Source organism: Anastrepha obliqua, chromosome 1 (genome assembly GCF_027943255.1).
Source record: "Anastrepha obliqua isolate idAnaObli1 chromosome 1, idAnaObli1_1.0, whole genome shotgun sequence".
Taxonomy (NCBI): domain Eukaryota; kingdom Metazoa; phylum Arthropoda; class Insecta; order Diptera; family Tephritidae; genus Anastrepha; species Anastrepha obliqua.
The window spans coordinates 18022130-18040531 of record NC_072892.1 but is presented as its reverse complement, the minus strand read 5'-3'; the positions used below and the strand labels follow the sequence as shown (position 1 = coordinate 18040531).

The 18402-nt window shown below is 34.8% G+C and overlaps 1 protein-coding gene across 1 annotated transcript; it reads left to right on the top strand.

The window, feature by feature from the left end:
• Positions 1-653: 653 nt before the first annotated feature.
• Positions 654-9314, top strand: LOC129245644 (14-3-3 protein epsilon). The gene is made up of 4 exons (XM_054883952.1): positions 654-1291; positions 7310-7779; positions 7851-8031; positions 8091-9314. The coding sequence occupies exons 1-4, from the start codon at positions 1228-1230 to the stop codon at positions 8144-8146; spliced, it is 771 nt and encodes a 256-aa protein (XP_054739927.1). The 5' UTR covers positions 654-1227; the 3' UTR covers positions 8147-9314.
• Positions 9315-18402: the final 9088 nt, after the last annotated feature.

The following is an 18402-nucleotide window of genomic DNA, read 5'->3' as shown; positions in this document are numbered from 1 at the left end:
ATTTACAAGCGTGTATATCAAATTTCTGCATCGTATTATTTACAATTAAGAAGAAGAGTCGGAGGCAGTAATACCAGAGAATGTTAATGGAATGAGAAGGTGCAAATGTTACTGTTAAGAATTTTTAGTACAATTGACATTTGAAAAATTTGTAGTAAGGGATTTTAGCACATCGACTTTATAGACACCTCACTGAGTTTTTCACCACAAAATAAATACACCACAATTCAACCATAAAATGAAAACACCACATTAAAAATTAATAATTAGTACTCGAAAAAATCTCATTTCATTAACATTCTCTGGTAATGTTAAATGCTTCATTCTAATGTTAAAAAGTGGTTTTCCATTATTTTTAGTACCTTATTATCATACCTTAGTATCATGTTACAAATTTAATGTTTTTGCGACATCTATGAACTCGAAAAGGCATTGAAATATTTCAATTCCCATAATATTCAAACAATCCGCCAAAAAGCAGATATGTTAGTGGAGTAAGATAGCTACTGTTAAACTGAACGAAAGTGTTGAAGTGTTTCGTGGAAAACACGTGCTCGCAAAGGAGATAACAATAAGCACTTAGAAATAGGTGCGGCCATATTGATTGCCTCAAACGAAGCCGTCGTTCAGCGTCGCTTCGTATTCGTTTATATAGGAGATGAATCAACGAGTTGACAACGGCGAGCAACGACGTTCATCGAAGTATTGTTCATAGAAAGCGGTTAAAATTTGAGAATTTCTCAAATAAAATTGTTTAAAAATAATTAATTGAGTTGTGTAAAGTATTTTCCTTTAAATATTGAACTGAAATCTGTACATTTTTGTTTCTTCCAACTGTTGACGCTGTTTTAAGACGGCACAGATAGAGAAGAAAAAAGTGTAGAACAAAGCGTCGACTACTGCGACAAAGTCGAGAAAAGTGGAATAAGAAGAAGAAAAGGTAGGAAGAAGAAGACCAAAAGCGACAGCAGCGCAGCGGTCGGGTAACGAGAACGACAACGACATTAGTGCCGGAGAAGAAGCGAAAGCAGCAGCAGAAATAAAACGTTTGTCAAAGAGAAAAAATTTGTAGTAGAGAAAAGTAAAAAATTGAATTTCGGAAGCGCAGGCGACGACGAAAAATAAAAAGGTGTAGAACGCTGAAAACTGCTGTTTAAGAACGACGCAGGAAAATAACTAAATTGAAAATAAGCTATTTAAAAGGATTGTTAAAAACGATAAAATAGAATGTCTGAACGTGAAAATAATGTGTACAAGGCTAAGCTGGCGGAGCAAGCCGAGCGATATGACGGTAAGTACGTAGAGTGTACATAACTTACTATATAGAAAATGCGTTGCCGTAAATTGAATAATGCGGTTTTTCATTCTGGGGTGTGGATCGAAAAAGAAAAGAAAAAAAAAAAAACTGAATAGAAACACGCGGAGTATAGTATACTTCTTGTGACGAAGGCAACGACGATGGTGCGTCAACTTGGGAGGAAAAAAAATTTCAATGAAGCGAAATGGCCGCAATAACGAAAAGTTACTGAAAACTTGGTTTTTGCCGGCGATTTTAATTTCTTATAATTAGATTGCTTCAGAGTGTTGTTTCTTAAACTTCCAGAAGTCTTTACTTATCTATATAATAATTTGCAAATATGTAAAAAAAAATAAGATGTTGGGGTGGGAAAAATTAATTACGGGCAATGGTATACATATAGAAAAGTTTTCTAAGGTCATCGATAAAGCTGGTATGATGATGCTGAAGTATTAGGTACGCAGACAATGTACGCATAGTGTAGTGCTACATATATAAATATTCGCTTCACCGCGGTTTTCTCTTCGGCGAATATAGAAAATAGTACCAAACAATCTACTCATTAATCATCAGTTAATTCTTAGTTGCCATGTACAAGTAAAACGGGTCTAGCATTCTAAATTGAAAATGTATTTTGAAAGATTGCGGGAAGGGTCTAGAAAGGCAGGGTGTCGTGATTACATGAGTTAAATTCATTTATTCATATAGAGGAAATATCAAAATTTCGACTACTAGAGAACGGTGGAACCACTTGGGCAATTAGAAGTCTGTTGTACATTTCCTAACCCGCAGTGGCGCATACCTCATTGCGGATACCGATATTTTGTCCTGCACGCGTGAGCAGTGTCACTAGCTACCTACTATCGTGCTTTCACGTTTTGCTTAGAATTGACATATACAAGTTTCGTTCTTTATGTTTTTTTTTCGTGTTTTCTTTTCCCCATGCCTATTCGTCATACGTTCGGGCTGTGTGTGTTTTTCGTTAATGTGGCGTTTGCTCGTGGATAGTTGCTAGCGCGAAAAATCGATGAATGGGATCGATCGGTCACCTATAATACAACAATAAGTTGTAGACAGCGACTTTGGATGGTTTTGCAGCAAAATCACCGGTATATAATGCATATGGGCAAAAGCAAGACGCTACGCAAATCTGTCAACAATTTCTGAATATCTCATAATTCTAATAATATGCTGACTAAATTTCTAACGATATAAGTGTGGTAATTCTAGATTTCAAGGAGTGATACGAAACGAACCGTTTCAGGTTCGTCTCCACTGAGGGTACTGAAAATTTTTGTTAGACAATCAAATGCTTCACATGAAATATTTACATATTTTGAGTGAAGTCTTAGAATCTAAATGACGCTTTTGATGGCAAACAACGACGAAATTATAGGAGAAAACTCAATCGCGTAAATTATTTTAATAGAATTTTTGCAAAACTTACATTTTGTAATGTATTTTTTCAACAAATTATATTTTGAATATTCATATCGCACATGCGCGCACATAATCCAACATCAATCGTTTGAGGGTTTTAAGGTTCATATTGACGTCTTTTAGACCAGCTGTACATAAGTAATTTTCGGTACACCTTACTATTCTGGGATAGCTTTTTCCATATTCCTTGCACTAAAGTTTGTAATTATAAAATATTCCATGCTAGCACAGTGATACTCTTTGTTGGGATATATATTAAGACAGGTTGTGGTATATGTGGATGTTAAATGAACGTTTGAAAACATTCTATTAATTTATAGTAGTCCTTATAACAGTCTCCCATTTTTACTCCAAAATAACTATCCATATACGATGCATACCTATATTCGATTATTTGGTGAATGACGATTATCTCATGCTTTAATCCTAGTTTGAGTAAGTTACATTTCTACATGTTACTCCACTCGCATCGCTGCCTTCGCACTTATTGTTGGTGTTAGCCGGTGTATTTATGTATTAATTTTAATAATTCAATATTAGTCAAACAAGGATGAATATATAAAAGTATTCATGTACGAAGAAGTAGCTAATAGTTTGTTGGCGGCATTGCCATTTTCCGTGAATATATGTAGCTGCTAGAATCCATGCAGTCCTCCACCTTCTAAAATAGCGCAGATGTCGTCAGCGTCGACGTTGCGGTTTGTCTGTATCACATGTTTATCCTCTTGTTTTCGCACTCGTGTTTTACTTGTGCCGGACGATGCTGACGGCCTTGTCTATCTCATGCAGGTGAATGGGATTTTCGTTCGTATTTTGCTTGTAATATTTGAGTGTGGAATGCGGGGCAAGCGATACCGGTATAGAGGATTTTAGCAATGAAATATGAAAATTTGAGTATCGCTAGAGTGCTGTGCATTTCTGCATGTGCATTTTTTTTTATATACTTAGTGATGGGCGAATGCGATATGTTTTATGTATATTGTTCAAATATTTCAATGTTATCTCTTGTAGACGAATTTCCAGTCGCGAATAGTCATGCATAACACTACATCTCCATTTGCGATGAGCTATTGCATGCAAACTGTCAATTTTATGTCGTGTGGAACAATTATCGTAGATGATTTTTTTACGTGGGCATTTCATCTCATAAATTTTTATTAAAAAAAAATCCATTCGGCCTGAATTTCGAGCAAAAGGAAAAGGTCTATTGAACGAAAAAAAAAATTTCCATGTCATAGGGTCTGTGATTTATCGTATGAGGTCTCCATTTGAATTATATCGCATGAGATGAATTGCATGCGATCAGCGTCCTCATTTCGAGATTTTTTTTGTAGTCTTCTATATTTCATAATGTCTGGCGTGAATTCCCTATGTTTTGTTTTTGTTTTGAATGTATACTTTTGTGTATTTTATGTTGGGAAATGAAATGAAATTAAATAAAATAAATAATATGGCTGCTATATTTGTTTTTCTATTTTCGTAAGATATTATGACATATAACGCAAGATATTGCTGACAAATATCGTATCTGCATCAAATAAGGTGTGAGTGACCATCTCGAACTAGCTTATGGCCCGTGGAAGCTTTATTTGTATGCGCAACAAATTTTTGCCAATTACCTCAATTAGTATGAATAAAAAAATATAAAAGACAGTCAACTCGAAACAATCAAAAACATCTCGACGTTGCAGTCGGACACTGAGTCGAGTGTTGACTCGATTGTACTTTTGCAACAAAGACAAAGCTTGGGTTATTTATGAAGAAACTTTGGGTGCTTATACTGATTAGGTGATATGTATGGAAGGAATAAAAAATAAAATCCATGTATTTTTACCTATTTTTAACATTTATGTTCAGTCTCTTAGTTGTTTCATTTAGCGGTTTTAGGTAAGCGCTGTTTAAACATTCTGATAATAGGTATACATAAAATAGGTCGAATTGGAGTTGTATTGATGTTATTTTAGTTGCTAGTTAATTAATTAATGCTAATTACTGATGTCTAAAAATTCCTACTGGTACTGATTTCGCACTGATTTTTAACTACCAGTAGGTACCTATCAGTGCAAATTAATCGTTTCCTACTATTTTCAGATAAGTTAGTATGAAGTGCAGTGTGGCTATTGGGATGACAAACAAAAAAATAATCAGTCACCTATATTTTTATTTTATTTAATATTTACCCATGCCACCTATTCTTGGATAATTACCATTGATTACTCATAGGGGAAAAAGCTTCTTTCCGTAGACAGTTATGGAGACGAGCCATCTAGTCCTCATGTATGGTTTTAAGAAACTTCCTTCAAATCTTTGTATATGTTCCCTCTACAAGTCTAGATATCAACATATTGCTAAGCTATAAACCGAATCAGAATTGGGGCTCTATAAATCTTTATAGACAGCACTAATACTTTTCGTGAGCAATGAAGACTTAACGAAGTCAAAATTCAAGATTTCAATCAAAATTTTAAGATTTCGAACAAAAATTACTCATTTCAATGCATTAATGGCAAATGATCAAAATATATTTAACGAAGTGTGTCTGAATTTGACAGTAAGCAGACTACAATGTTGAGCTTGCGAAGCTGGTAGTTTTCAACAGCTATTAAAAAGTTAAGAAATCAATATATTTAATACAATGCGGAAAAAGGAAACATACAGTATTTAATATGGAAGAAGTAGGTAAATCTACCTTGGACCCTACGGAGTATGCCTGCCCAGCTTTTTTTTTTTTTTACTTTTTCATTTTACTTATTTCACTTTTAATTTTCAATAATGAATTTTGTTTCAACTTTCTTGCAAGCTTTTTGTTCGTTTATTACTTTGAATATTTATCTGTTTAAAAGAGACCAGATGGAATTTCGTTGCTGGATAGCAACTAGAAATCTAGCCGAAGGAACTTAATGGCAAATGTAAAAAAATGTTACCTATTTTAATTCGTTTGTTTATATTTTGTGACATTATGGTCGCTTAAAAGAGAGTTGTTGATCACACCTTATTTAATACACCTTCGTTATGGCCGAGGCACATCAATTAGTTAACGGCAGAAGAGCAAAACAGCAAAAGTAATGTATTTTGTTTCTACCTTAGACCCCTGGAGTATCAAATTCTGTAAACAAAGCTTTACAATTTGGAGTAATTTAAACAAAATTTGACAATTTAGATACCATGTATAGAAAAAATTAAATCAGCTGCTCTACTGATACTACCTAATAGCGCAGAGAGTTTATGGAATACAATTTTTGAAATTATTCTACCCAGACACCTTCTATTTATATATTTTTTATATATTATATATACATATATATTTATATTTATAATTGGCACTCACACCCTTTTTGGGTGTTTGGCCGAGCTCCTCCTCCTATTTGTGGCGTGCGTCTTGATGTTGTTCCGCAAATGGAGGGACCTACAGTTTTAAGCCGACTCCGAACAGCAATATTATTTATGAGGAGCTTTTTCATGGCAAAAAAAACTGCTGAGGGGCGACCGCTATTAAAAAATGTTTTTTCTCTCTCTGTGAATTCCGAATGGTAGTCAGGCAGCAACCCATTCGGCTACGGCGGCCGCCTGATATTTTTTTATGAGGAGCTTTTTATGTACAAGACCGTCGAGGTAAATCCGATATGTTGAACTTAAAAACAAAACTATTGGATATTTACTCAAAAATAATTTTATTTGCACTTAACTTTGTATAATGTGAGTACACATATCATAGTTGAAAATTATTCAATGTAACCTCCATCTCGTGCAATTACCTGTTCCAGCCGGGACCTGAAGCGCCCACATGCGCGAGCTACCTCCTCTTTGTCCATTGTGGTCATCACTTCCTCGATGGTTGTCTTCAGAGCGTCCTTAGTGTTATGAGGCTTCGCGTTAACTTTTGCTTCAACTGTGCCCCACACGTAATAATCAAGAGGATTGCAGTCTGGGCTTGAAGGTGGCCAAAAATCTGGTGACCAGTGGTAGAGTAGGTTGTTCTGGAGCCAAGCCTTGAGTCTTCTTTGCCTTGTGAACAGGTGCGGAGTCCTGCTGAAACACACATTCTCTTCCAGCAGCCACGCGTTCCATCCAGGGTTGCGTTTTTTTTTGTAGCCAAACCACTCAATTATCTCTTTAGGGCTTTTTCCGGCGTGAAGTGACTCTAGTATCGCAGCTCTTCTGTCCTGCTCTCGACTCATCGTTTCACTAGCACTTGCTCCGGCACTCCAATGTCAATCAGGAAACAATACACTAAAAATATGTCCCTTTATCAGCGGTTTTAGACTTAACGCTACTGCTCCAGAGCTTTCGAAATGTTTTCAGGATTTACCTCGACGGCCCTGTATATGTATGTATGTTGAAATTAAAATGTACGTTGAGATATCATTTCTTAAATAAGTTTAAAAATTAAACATTTCTGAAACTATGGCTCTTAATAAGATATTTTCGTCCACATATGTATGTTTATGTATGCAGTGTCTTCTGTAATGCCTTAACCTTAAATTTCTTAGGGGACCATTATTTCAATATATTCTACAAAATATTTATTTGGCATATGTTTTAATAAATATTTGTTTATACTTTTTTTTTTAGAAATGGTTGAAGCCATGAAAAAGGTTGCTTCGCTTGACGTGGAGTTAACTGTCGAAGAGCGCAACCTCCTTTCTGTCGCCTACAAAAATGTAATTGGCGCACGACGTGCTTCATGGCGTATAATTACATCCATTGAACAAAAAGAGGAGAACAAAGGCGCCGAGGAGAAGCTTGAAATGATCAAAACCTACCGCGGGCAGGTGGAGAAAGAACTGCGAGATATATGTTCCGATATTTTAAATGTGCTGGAAAAGCACCTCATTCCGTGCGCCACAACAGGCGAAAGTAAAGTGTTTTACTATAAAATGAAGGGCGATTATCATCGCTATTTGGCTGAGTTTGCCACCGGTTCGGATCGCAAGGACGCGGCAGAGAATTCCCTGATTGCCTATAAAGCAGCCAGCGATATTGCAATGAATGATCTGCCGCCAACACATCCCATTCGCTTGGGATTGGCGTTGAACTTCTCGGTAAGGATCCTAATAAAGAGCTCCTCGTAGGAATCAAAATCATTTTAACGCATATATGTTTGTGTTTGTAGGTATTCTACTACGAGATTCTCAATTCGCCGGATCGCGCCTGCAGACTAGCGAAAGCAGCATTCGACGATGCCATTGCTGAGCTAGATACCTTAAGCGAAGAGAGTTACAAAGATTCCACACTTATCATGCAGTTGCTGAGGGATAATCTCACATTATGGACGTCTGATATGCAGGCCGATGGTTCGTACACAATTTCTGATTTGATTTTCAATATGTTTAACAAATTTTTTCTTGCACAGGTGATGGCGAACAGAAGCCGGAGATTCAAGATGTTGAAGATCAGGATGTGTCGTAATTTAAGTAACCCTAAATCCTTACTTAATTCTAAAACTCCTCTATATACCTTTTCCTACTGTAATACAGCAGCAACAACCACACATACATAAAAAAACGAGAAGCATTATAATACACTGCAACAGCAACAATGATATACATTATATACATTTCAATTGCATAAAGAATAAAAAAAAATTCTATTTCAGAAAAACACTTAAAAAACTAAAAAAGAATTCAAGCAAATTCCTCCTGCCCCCGCTCCCATTCAATGTGTGAACATTTTTTGCATTAAACATAATTATTAAAACCAGAATTATTATTAAAGAAAACAGAATAATTATTAATAATAACGGTAATGATAAAATACATCAGTATAATAATAAAATAAACGAAACCAAGAATAATTATTTTAAAATATAAAAGATATCTAATCAAGAATTCAATACAGACATAGACATTCACACTCATACATAAATTAAACCTTGCAAACGCAATAAACGGAATGTAATAGACGGAAAAAGGGTTTACTTTAAGGGATCTATATTTAAAAAAAATGATTAAAATAAAAAGGATAGAAATAATAGTAATAAACATAAATTATATCGCTAAAATACAAAAGGAGCGAACTACAGTCGGTATAGGAGGCGAAAGGAAGATGAGAACTTAAATTAGGAATGAATAGTAGACACAAAGTTTGAAATTAACCATTACAAAGAAAACGCATAAAGCAATGAATTAATAAATGATTGCTAAATTTACGATCTGTATCATTTTGCTGATACTCGCTTTTGTATTGTAGTTGACAAGACAAATTGGAATACTGACTACTCCTCCGTATTTCTCTGAATGGTGTTGATGATTATATTTGACCGATTTCTACAAATATGTTTTACTCGTTACGGACCTCTGTAAAATTGTTGGTCTTTTTTTACATTTCTAACCCAAATTGACACATATAAAAAAAAGCTTCATATTTGAAACAAGATTGCCCTGCATAACATCACTACATGAAAGTTAAAGACGGACATTTAATTAAGAAATTAAACACGAAAAGCAAGAACGAAGAACGAACGTCAATCGATGTTTTATATACATATATTCGTATATTTGATGCTACAGTATGAATACTACAATAAGATCCTAAATTTTCAAAATAATACAAATAAACGAAACAAATTTAAAACCAACAGCGTTTTTTCATCTAATAAAGGCCTAATTTTTAAACACCGTTCAAAGATATTTTACTTTCGTGAATGTCTGTGTATGTGGTCAATTTATTGCATTTCCACTATTTTAATATTAGAAATTCATTTACACGAACCACGTTAAAATTTCTAACGTTGCTTTCAAGAAAGTGAGTCGCGTGTCTCCCTTTGACACGATGTGTGTACGAAGTTAGCCATATAAAAATTGTACTTGCCACTTTATACTTGTTTTTTTTTTAATTTTTTTTTTATTGTTTTAAATTTTTTTTTTTTAATTTTTTTTTAAATTGTTTATTTTATTTTTTTCAATTTTTTAAAAAAATTTTTCAATTATTTTTTTTAAATTTTTTTTTTATTTTATATTTTTTAATTTTTTTGATTTATTTTTCAATTGTTTTTTATATTTTTTCATTTTTTTCAGTTTTTTTTAATGCTTTTGTTTTAATTTTTTTTATTTTTTATTTTATTTAATTTTTTTTTGTACAACTTTATTTTATTTAATTTTTTTTATTTATTATATAAATTTTTCTTTTTTTAAATTTTCTTTATTGTTTTAAATTTTTTTTCCAATTTTTATTTATTTATTTTTTAAATGTTTTAAATTTAATTTTTGTTTTATTTTACTTTTTTTTTTTTATTTATATTTTATAAAATTTTCTTTTATTTAAAAAAAATTTTTTCATTTTTATTTTTTTAGTTTTTTTTTAATTTTTGTTTTTCAATTTCTAATTTTTGAAATTTTTTTTTAATTTTTGATTTTATTTTTTTTTCAATTTCTGATTTTAATTTTTTTCAATTTTTGATTTTAATTTTTTTCAATTTTTGATTTTAATTTTTTTTTTTAATTTTTGATACTAATTGTTTTTTATAAAATTTTTATGTATATATTTTTTTTATATATTAATTTTTTTAAATTTTTTATTTATTTTATTCATTTTTTTTAATTTTTTTTTATTCATTTTTTCTTTTTAATTTTGTTTTTTAATTTTTCATTTATTTTTTATGTATTTTGTTTTTTTTAATTATTTTTTATTTTTTTAATTATTATTTTTTAATTGTTTTTTTTTAATATTTTTTTTTTTTAATTACTTTTTTTTTTAATTACTTTTTTTTAATTATTGTTTTTTTAATAATTTTTTTTTTAATAATTTTTTTTTTAATTTTTGTTTTTTTTAGTTTTTTTTTAATTTTTTTTTCCTAATTTTTTTAATCTTTTTTTAATTTGTTTAGTTTTTTTCAATTTTTTATTTATCTTATTTTAATCTTTTTTTTTTTTTTTATTTTAATTTTTTTTTCAATTTCTAATTTTTTAAATTTTTTAATTTTTGATTTTATTTTTTCTTCAATTTCTGATTTTAATTTTTTTCAATTTTTGATTTTAATTTTTGATACTAATTGTTTTTTATAAAATTTTTTTGTATATATTTTTTTTATATATTAATTTTTTTATTTATTTATTTTATTCATTTTTTTTTTAATTTTTTTTTATTCATTTTTTCTTTTTAATTTTGTTTTTTAATTTTTCATTTAGTTTTTATGTATTTTGTTTTTTTTTAATTATTTTTTATTTTTTTAATTATTATTTTTTAATTGTTTTTTTAATATATTAATTTTTTTTAATTATTGTTTTTTTAATATTTTTTTTTAATTATTGTTTTTTTAATAATTTTTTTTTTATAATTTTTTTTAATTATTGTTTTTTTAATAATTTTTTTTTTAATAATTTTTTTTTTTTAATTTTTGTTTTTTTAATATTTGTTTTTTTAATTTTTGTTTTTTTAATTTTTGTTTTTTAATTTTTTTTTTTTTAATTTTTTTAAACTTTTTTCAATTTTTCGGTTCGAAGTGTCACAGCACCTGACAAGAAATACTTTTCACCTGAGGTTTTTGATTAGCTACAGTTGGCTTTCATTAATATCTTGTTCAAGTTTATTGCAGGTTCAGTCATTGTTGAATGTTTTGTTTTAAATTGAATTGAGCCAACTAAGCATGCTTTGTTTCAGAAAAAAAATCACTAAAGAAGTATATTACTTATGTTGGTGTTCGAAATAGTTTCTGCCATATTAGAAAAACATTCTGTAAAAGCATTGCTTGACAATGATTTGCTAATAGTGGATCATATTAGACGCCTACAGCTGGCTTTTTCATGTTGTTAAATCCTAGGCGGCGCAAGTCGGAGGCAGATATATTTTCTATAAAGCATTTGCATGCATTCTGATTTTCAAACAAAGAAATAAAAAGACAAATCGTGTCATTCATTGCCGCCGATCACAACTTCGGCAGACGGCAAACATATACAATACATATATGCATCCATACATCTATGATCGCTATATGCAGTTGAAAACGATTGAAAACAGTGGCTGCAAATAGGGAACATACACATGCACCTATCCTAACCTATAAATAAAGTAATCTAGTTTGAAAGGCATGGTTGAACACAGGACAATTTACACGTGCATACATATTTACATTAAAGTTATAATTCGGGGTTTTCAACGAAAAGAGCTGCAAGTAGATATAATGTCAGCTACACAATTTGCATTTTATTAATAAAGAATGGTACAGAAAGAAAACACTGCATTTATTTCGTTAGTATTGAACAATTTGTGTTGTAGTATTGTATAAAAACCAAACCAATTTGAAATAAATATACAATAGCAATATATATGAAAAATGTAGTCGTATATCACATCGATGTTTGGTTAAAAGATCGGAAATGGAATGATATCTAGAAATGTGCTCGTGTCTGGCTTGAACAATAACCCTTGAAGACAGAAAAGACAAAATTCATTCCCACGGCAGCCGCTTCTACGTTACAGGAATGTCTCGGGGGTTTTTCCTGACGGAGGGCTGCCGGCCACGTAAACTAGCCCTGTCTAGTGCACCGTACCTTACTTACCCTGGCTTTGTTCTCTTAGCTTCGCTTTGAAAGCTTCCATGACCAAGTGGTGGATTCCTAGGTGAAATTTAAATTTTAAAGTCGCTATTCAAATCCAAAGCGTGTGAAGCCAATCTCTTTCTATTCTATTTTTTTTTTTTGACAGCTGTCGAAGCGAAGCAAGTGTAACTTGGATTAGCCATCACCTTTAGACTTGTGTTCGCTCATTGGTTGGAAGTCAAAAATGATAGATTACTATACAGAGTACGGAGTTTTTAAACCAGAACCTGAAGGAACGTTCAGCAAAACTGCAAAACAAAAATATGCAAATTGATTTCTTCATCTGAACAACGACTGATTGGACGAGTGTATAAATACGTATGAAATGAGCGGGTAGAATTTTGCTGCCCAGTACCCGGTGACGTGGCAGCCGAGGTTAGTCACACAATTTTGCAGATTGCACCATAGCAGATTAGCCAAACCTGGTAATCTATCATTCTTGCAAGCAACATGAGCGGGGAGTGATTTTTTCGTATACCACCAGCATAATCTCAGTTTTTTCGTAAGCAAACCACTCTCGTAACCCGTGCGACGTCAGCAAATCAGCTGATTTCTTCAAAATCGTTAAGACCCGGTTAACGGTCTGATGTTGGCCACACCTCTGCACTGTATACAACGTGTGTAATAATATAAAGTGCGCCAGTATGATTTGGCGGTTGTACAGCGATTTTGTTTTATTTTTCAAAAATATTTAACCCGCTTAGTAAATATTTAAGAACATGGAATTGTTGAGTCTGCAGCTCCCACTTGCCCAGTTACCCAGAGATGATATCACTTAAGCCATAAAATTCTAAAAAAAGAAGTTCAGAATTGAACTGGATGACAAGGTAAACTGGGGTAAGATACGGATCACTAGACAGGGCTAGTGTACTGGGACGGCAGCCCTTGGTCGGGAATAAAAACCCGAGTCATTCCGGTAACGTAGAACCGGCTGCCATGGGAATTACCACCTTCCTAAGCTCCCGACCCCCGAATGCCGTTATCGGAGTCCAACCACCACCTATCGCAGACGAAGAGCTCCAGCTTCCCCGAGAGTCCCGCTTAATCTTGGCACAACTACGTTCTGGATATTGTAGCAGGTTAAACTCCTACCTATCCAGAATCAACCCCGACATACTAAACATATGTCAAGCATGTGAAGGTACCCCGCACGACACTAACCACCTCTTCACATGCCCCATCAAACCCACTCATCTAACACCTCTCTCCCTCTGGACCCAACCCGTCGAAACTGCCAGTTTCCTGGGCCTACCGTTAGATGAGCTAGACGAAGACGACCGGTAATTACACTACACTGACAGGGCGAGGATACTGCTACAACAACAACAACAACAACAACAAGGTAAACTGGAGTACACTAGCATTCGAAAGTAAACTACAGGAGTGTACCCTGCACTCGTTCACATATGGTTCGAAGACACCAGAAGCCATAGGCGCTGAAATATATGACCCCAGGACCAAGCGCTCTGTGCCGATGGGTAGTTTTCCAAGCGTCTTCCATCTGTCCATGTGCAGAGTTTTACTTAAACAGGAATTTCTGGAATGAGCGAGTTGCTGTTCTGAGCGACAGTTAGGCGGCACTCAAGGCTCTGTTATCCTGTGAGATTAAGACCTCACTGGTCCTTTAGTGTATCGACAAACTGAAACTGTTAGGAATTTCGGGTCCCAGGACACGGGTATAACTCGGAACGAAGTAGCGGATGCATTGGCAAGAGAGGTAGCGGCCTTGTTACCAGTAGGACCTCAGTCCTTACTTGCTATGGGACAACACACCATCATCAAGGAGAAACTTAGGAGTGAAGAGTTAAGGCTAAGGGAGGTTAGTTGGCATCAAACTATGGGGCTACGCCAGGCGAAATCCCTGCTGGGTGGTACAACCAAAAGAGCATAAACTGAGAATAATCACGGGCCATTGCAGACTGCGCAGTAGTATGCACATGAACGGTATATGGTCCACTAATTCTTGTCGTTTGTGCGACCAATCTCAAGAAACTCTCATACACCTTCTCCCTCAATGCAGAACTATCTGAAGCTGCTCTTAGTTAAGTTGTAGCGAATTAAAACTAGGAACTGATTTCTAGATATGGGCAGCATTGACAATCTTGCAGATCTTTGATAATTGTGCTGATTGTCTCGATCTTTGCGGCGAGCCGATTTTGTGAAAAATAATTTCTCATAAAAATGGTTAGGCGTCTTATCCAAGTCGGCATAGAAAAATACAGTTCCTCGCGTTGGTGTATTCAGATATTTTACGCCCCAGTAACCATTATCCCCAGCTGAAGATATGCTCATATTTCGTTAAGAATAAATACTACAACAATTTTGTGAGCAGATTAAGAACTCAATCGACTGTAGACTAGGTGGGGATAGCAGATTATTGGCAAAACATATAATGTGTATGGCAAGTTTTCATCTGATAACATTTTGCGTAAACGTTGCAGACATTCTCAAATACCACTAGGCCCTAAACCCTTTCTAGATATCAATTCTGTATCAACTGTGGATTCAGGATTTCATGAGGTCTACAGTTAGTAACAGAAGTAAGTATACACCGGACACGTTTTCAATTTCCCCCCAATCGATTCCTTCAAACAACCTAAGTTATAACAAAATTGGGTTTTATTTACATGCATGAAACACAAAAATCATATTTAATCCAAATATAACAAAATTGGTTCCATAATCTTTGGTCACATTTTTTATGATCTTTTGCGTATGAATTCCGTTTACTCCGATTGACACTACTCACGAAGGGCTTTTCCCCAACATTGCACCCATGATAACTAGCACTATGCAAAACCCGGCGAATAGTTTGGGTGCTAAATTGTTTTCCAGTCTCATTTTCAACTTCAGCTTTCAATTTGGAGGCACTTATTTTGGGGTATGTCCTGATTTTCCGTACAACTAAGCTTTTTTCGCTGGGACTTAAGAGCGGCGGACGCTCACAACGCTCTTTATTAGTGGTGCTTCCCGCACTTTTATATTATATTTATTCACAATATTTTGAACTGTAGCAAAACCCCTATCTATCAAACGACCGATTTCTCGCACGGATTTATGTTCCTTGTGATATTTTATAATCAGTTTTTTTAAATCATCAGAACGCTCTTTTCCTCTTGGTGCCATTACTAAAAATGTCGCAAAAATTTATATAGGGTTTTTCAGTAAGAGCGCTTCAACTTTTGAACTTTTTTGAATAAAACCCAAACGGTTTGACTTTTTTAACTAATTTTTTTTTTATTATCGAGTTTGAACATATACATTTAAGTATGAAATTCGATTTCTTTTGCATGACCACCGCGTGCACGTTTTACGAAGTCCAATCGTTGAACCCAATTTTCGACCACTCTTTTGCATAAATCGGCCAAAATTCCAGCAATTTCGCGTTCAATATTGGCTCTGAGCTCACAAATCGTCGCCGGCTTGTTACTGTAGACCAATGACTTCACATAACCCCAAAACGGGACGGCTTGTTAAATGGACCGTAAAATGGCCGTAATGCTCTTAAAGTAGCAGCAACAGAACGATTATTTTCATAAAAAATTTGCACGATTTGCAATCGTTGCTCAAGTGTGTAGCGTTGCATGATGAAATGTATACTAATGAAGTTTACAAATGACAAGCGAAAAATAAAAAATATTGCGTCGTTCGCCCTCCCTATCGGAAAAAAGTTGAAGCGCACCTATTGAATAACCCTATAGAAAACGTACTTCCCTAAGTTTTTATACTCACTTTAATTATTTCCTTTTAATAGTTTTAACTTTTTTAATCAATGCGTTAAAATATTTTATTTATTTTTATTTTTTAAAGCTTACATGATAATAAAATTAAAAGTAAACTAAGCAAACGCAGCGCTAGCAGCAGAGGCTTTCGGCTGTCTGGTGATGAACTATATGTTGAATCAGATACGACGGAGTAGGTCGGTGTCCTTCAGAAATTTGTAAATATTTTTGATGTTTTCTTCAGTGGCTTCTTTTAGAAGTAGAAGAGGATCTGTGTTGCTGAAGTGGTGATGCCTTTGAGAAGCAAGTTCTGGGCAGGATACCAGTAGGTGATGTACACTGACTGTTGCTTGGCAGAAGGGGCAGGTGTTGGATGTATTACCCTGTAATAGGTGTACGCTAGTAATTATGGTGTGCCCAATACGGAGTCGTGTGTATGGAGAAATGTGGTTGGTGAGTAGCGATGATGGATAGGCAGGTTTTGTACGTTTGGGGTTAATATTCGAGTAATGGTGATAATACGACCATTCACTTAGTAACTTAGTTTGCCTCTGTTCATGAATAAGTCGGTATATGTCGCTGGCTAGGATGACTTCTGATGTGACTGTTGGTGTAATGGAAATGGTTACCCTGGTGTTACCCTGGATGCTGGAGTGCCCAGGTATCCACATAATTTTGATGCTACTCCGATGGGTTATTAGTATGTTTTTGATACTGTCGATTATTTTGCTTGATTTTTTGTTGTTTTTAATGGCTTGGAAGCAGGACAAACTGTCGGAGCAAATTATATGCTTACCCTTACTTTTGGCTCAGTATTGAACGGCTTGTAATATTGCGGTTGCTTCAGCGGTGAAAATAGAGCAGAATGAAAATAGAAGGCCGTACGCGATAACTTCCTGATTTTCTGTTACCACTGCGTAAGAAGTGTGGGGTCCTTTTGACCCGTCAGTAAAAATCAATTTCCACCCGTTAAATTTGTATTCTGCGATAGATTCGGCGAACTTGGCCCTGTAAGCGGCGTTTGGGTTGGGGTATTCTCTTTCCGTAAATTAACTAGGTCGTTGATACAAATTTTTTTGCTAACCGCCCACGGTGGGTGATTGGTGTACCGCAGAGTGTGTAGTTTAGAGGGTAGCTCCGCATGTTTAGCAAATAAGGCGCAGGTGTGTATTGATGAGGGTATTTTTGGTGTAGATACGCGTGAGGTTGCAGATCGAAAGTCTTTGCCAAAAGGAAGGTTGAGGCTTAGAGTAAGCTTTGGATAGAGCCTGAATATTTTGTCCTCCATGTTGTCGTGTAGAGACGGAAGGCCCGATTCAGCAAGAATGGCCTTTATGGGCGATGTCGGAAAGGCGCGTATGGATCTGCGCACTGCGGCATGGTAGGGGGCAGCAAGCACCTTTAGGTTTTGTTTGGCGTCTAATCCATAAACAGCTAGTCCGTAATTAATGGTTGATAGGATGAGGGCGTTTACCACGTTTATCAGAAGAGTTGAGCTAATTAGCGAGCGTTTGCTTGATAGGTATTTAATAATATTTAATTTAACATATAGTTAGTTTTAGAGGTTAGGTTTTCAAGATGAAATAAAACGTATATAATTTAATGTTATGGCCAAGAATTTAGCTTTATTATAAAGATAAGGGTTTGCCATTATGTTTTAAAAATGATTTCGGGCAAGTGGCCGCCGCGGCTAGCTCGAATAAATTCCTGCCGAGAGGCCCAATTTTCGACCACTTTTTGCAGCAATTGGGGCCGTATGTCAGCAATAACGTGCCGAATATTCTCTTCCAAGACGTCAATCGTCTCGGGCTTATCTGCGTAGACAAGCGACTTCACATAGCCCCACAAGAAATAGTCCAGCGGTGTTATATCGCACGATCTTGGAGGCCACGCCACAGGACCACGGCGCGAGATAATGCGCTCACCAAAAGTTTCCTTCAATAAATCGATTATTGCGTTGGCTGTATGGCATGTAGCGCCGTCTTGTTGGAACCAAAGGTCGTTCACATCAACATCGTCCAATTTAGGCACGAAAAAGTCATTAATCATGGCTCTATAGCGCTCTCCATTGACTGTAACATTATGGCCGACTTCATTTTTAAAGAAATATGGACCAATGATTCCCTCTGCCCATAGAGCACACCAAACAGTGACTTTTTGAGGATGTAACGGCGTCTCAGCAATGGCTTGTGGATTATGTTAACTCCAAATGCGACAATTTTGCTTATTGACATACCCATTCAACCAAAAGTGAGCTTCATCGCTGAACAAAATTTTCTTGTGAAAATCGGGATCGGTGGCCATCTCGTTTTGGGCCCATTCACCGAACGTGCGACGCGCTTGATGGTCGTTCGGCTTCAATTCTTGCACGAGTTGGATTTTGTAAGCCCGCAAACCAAGATCCTTC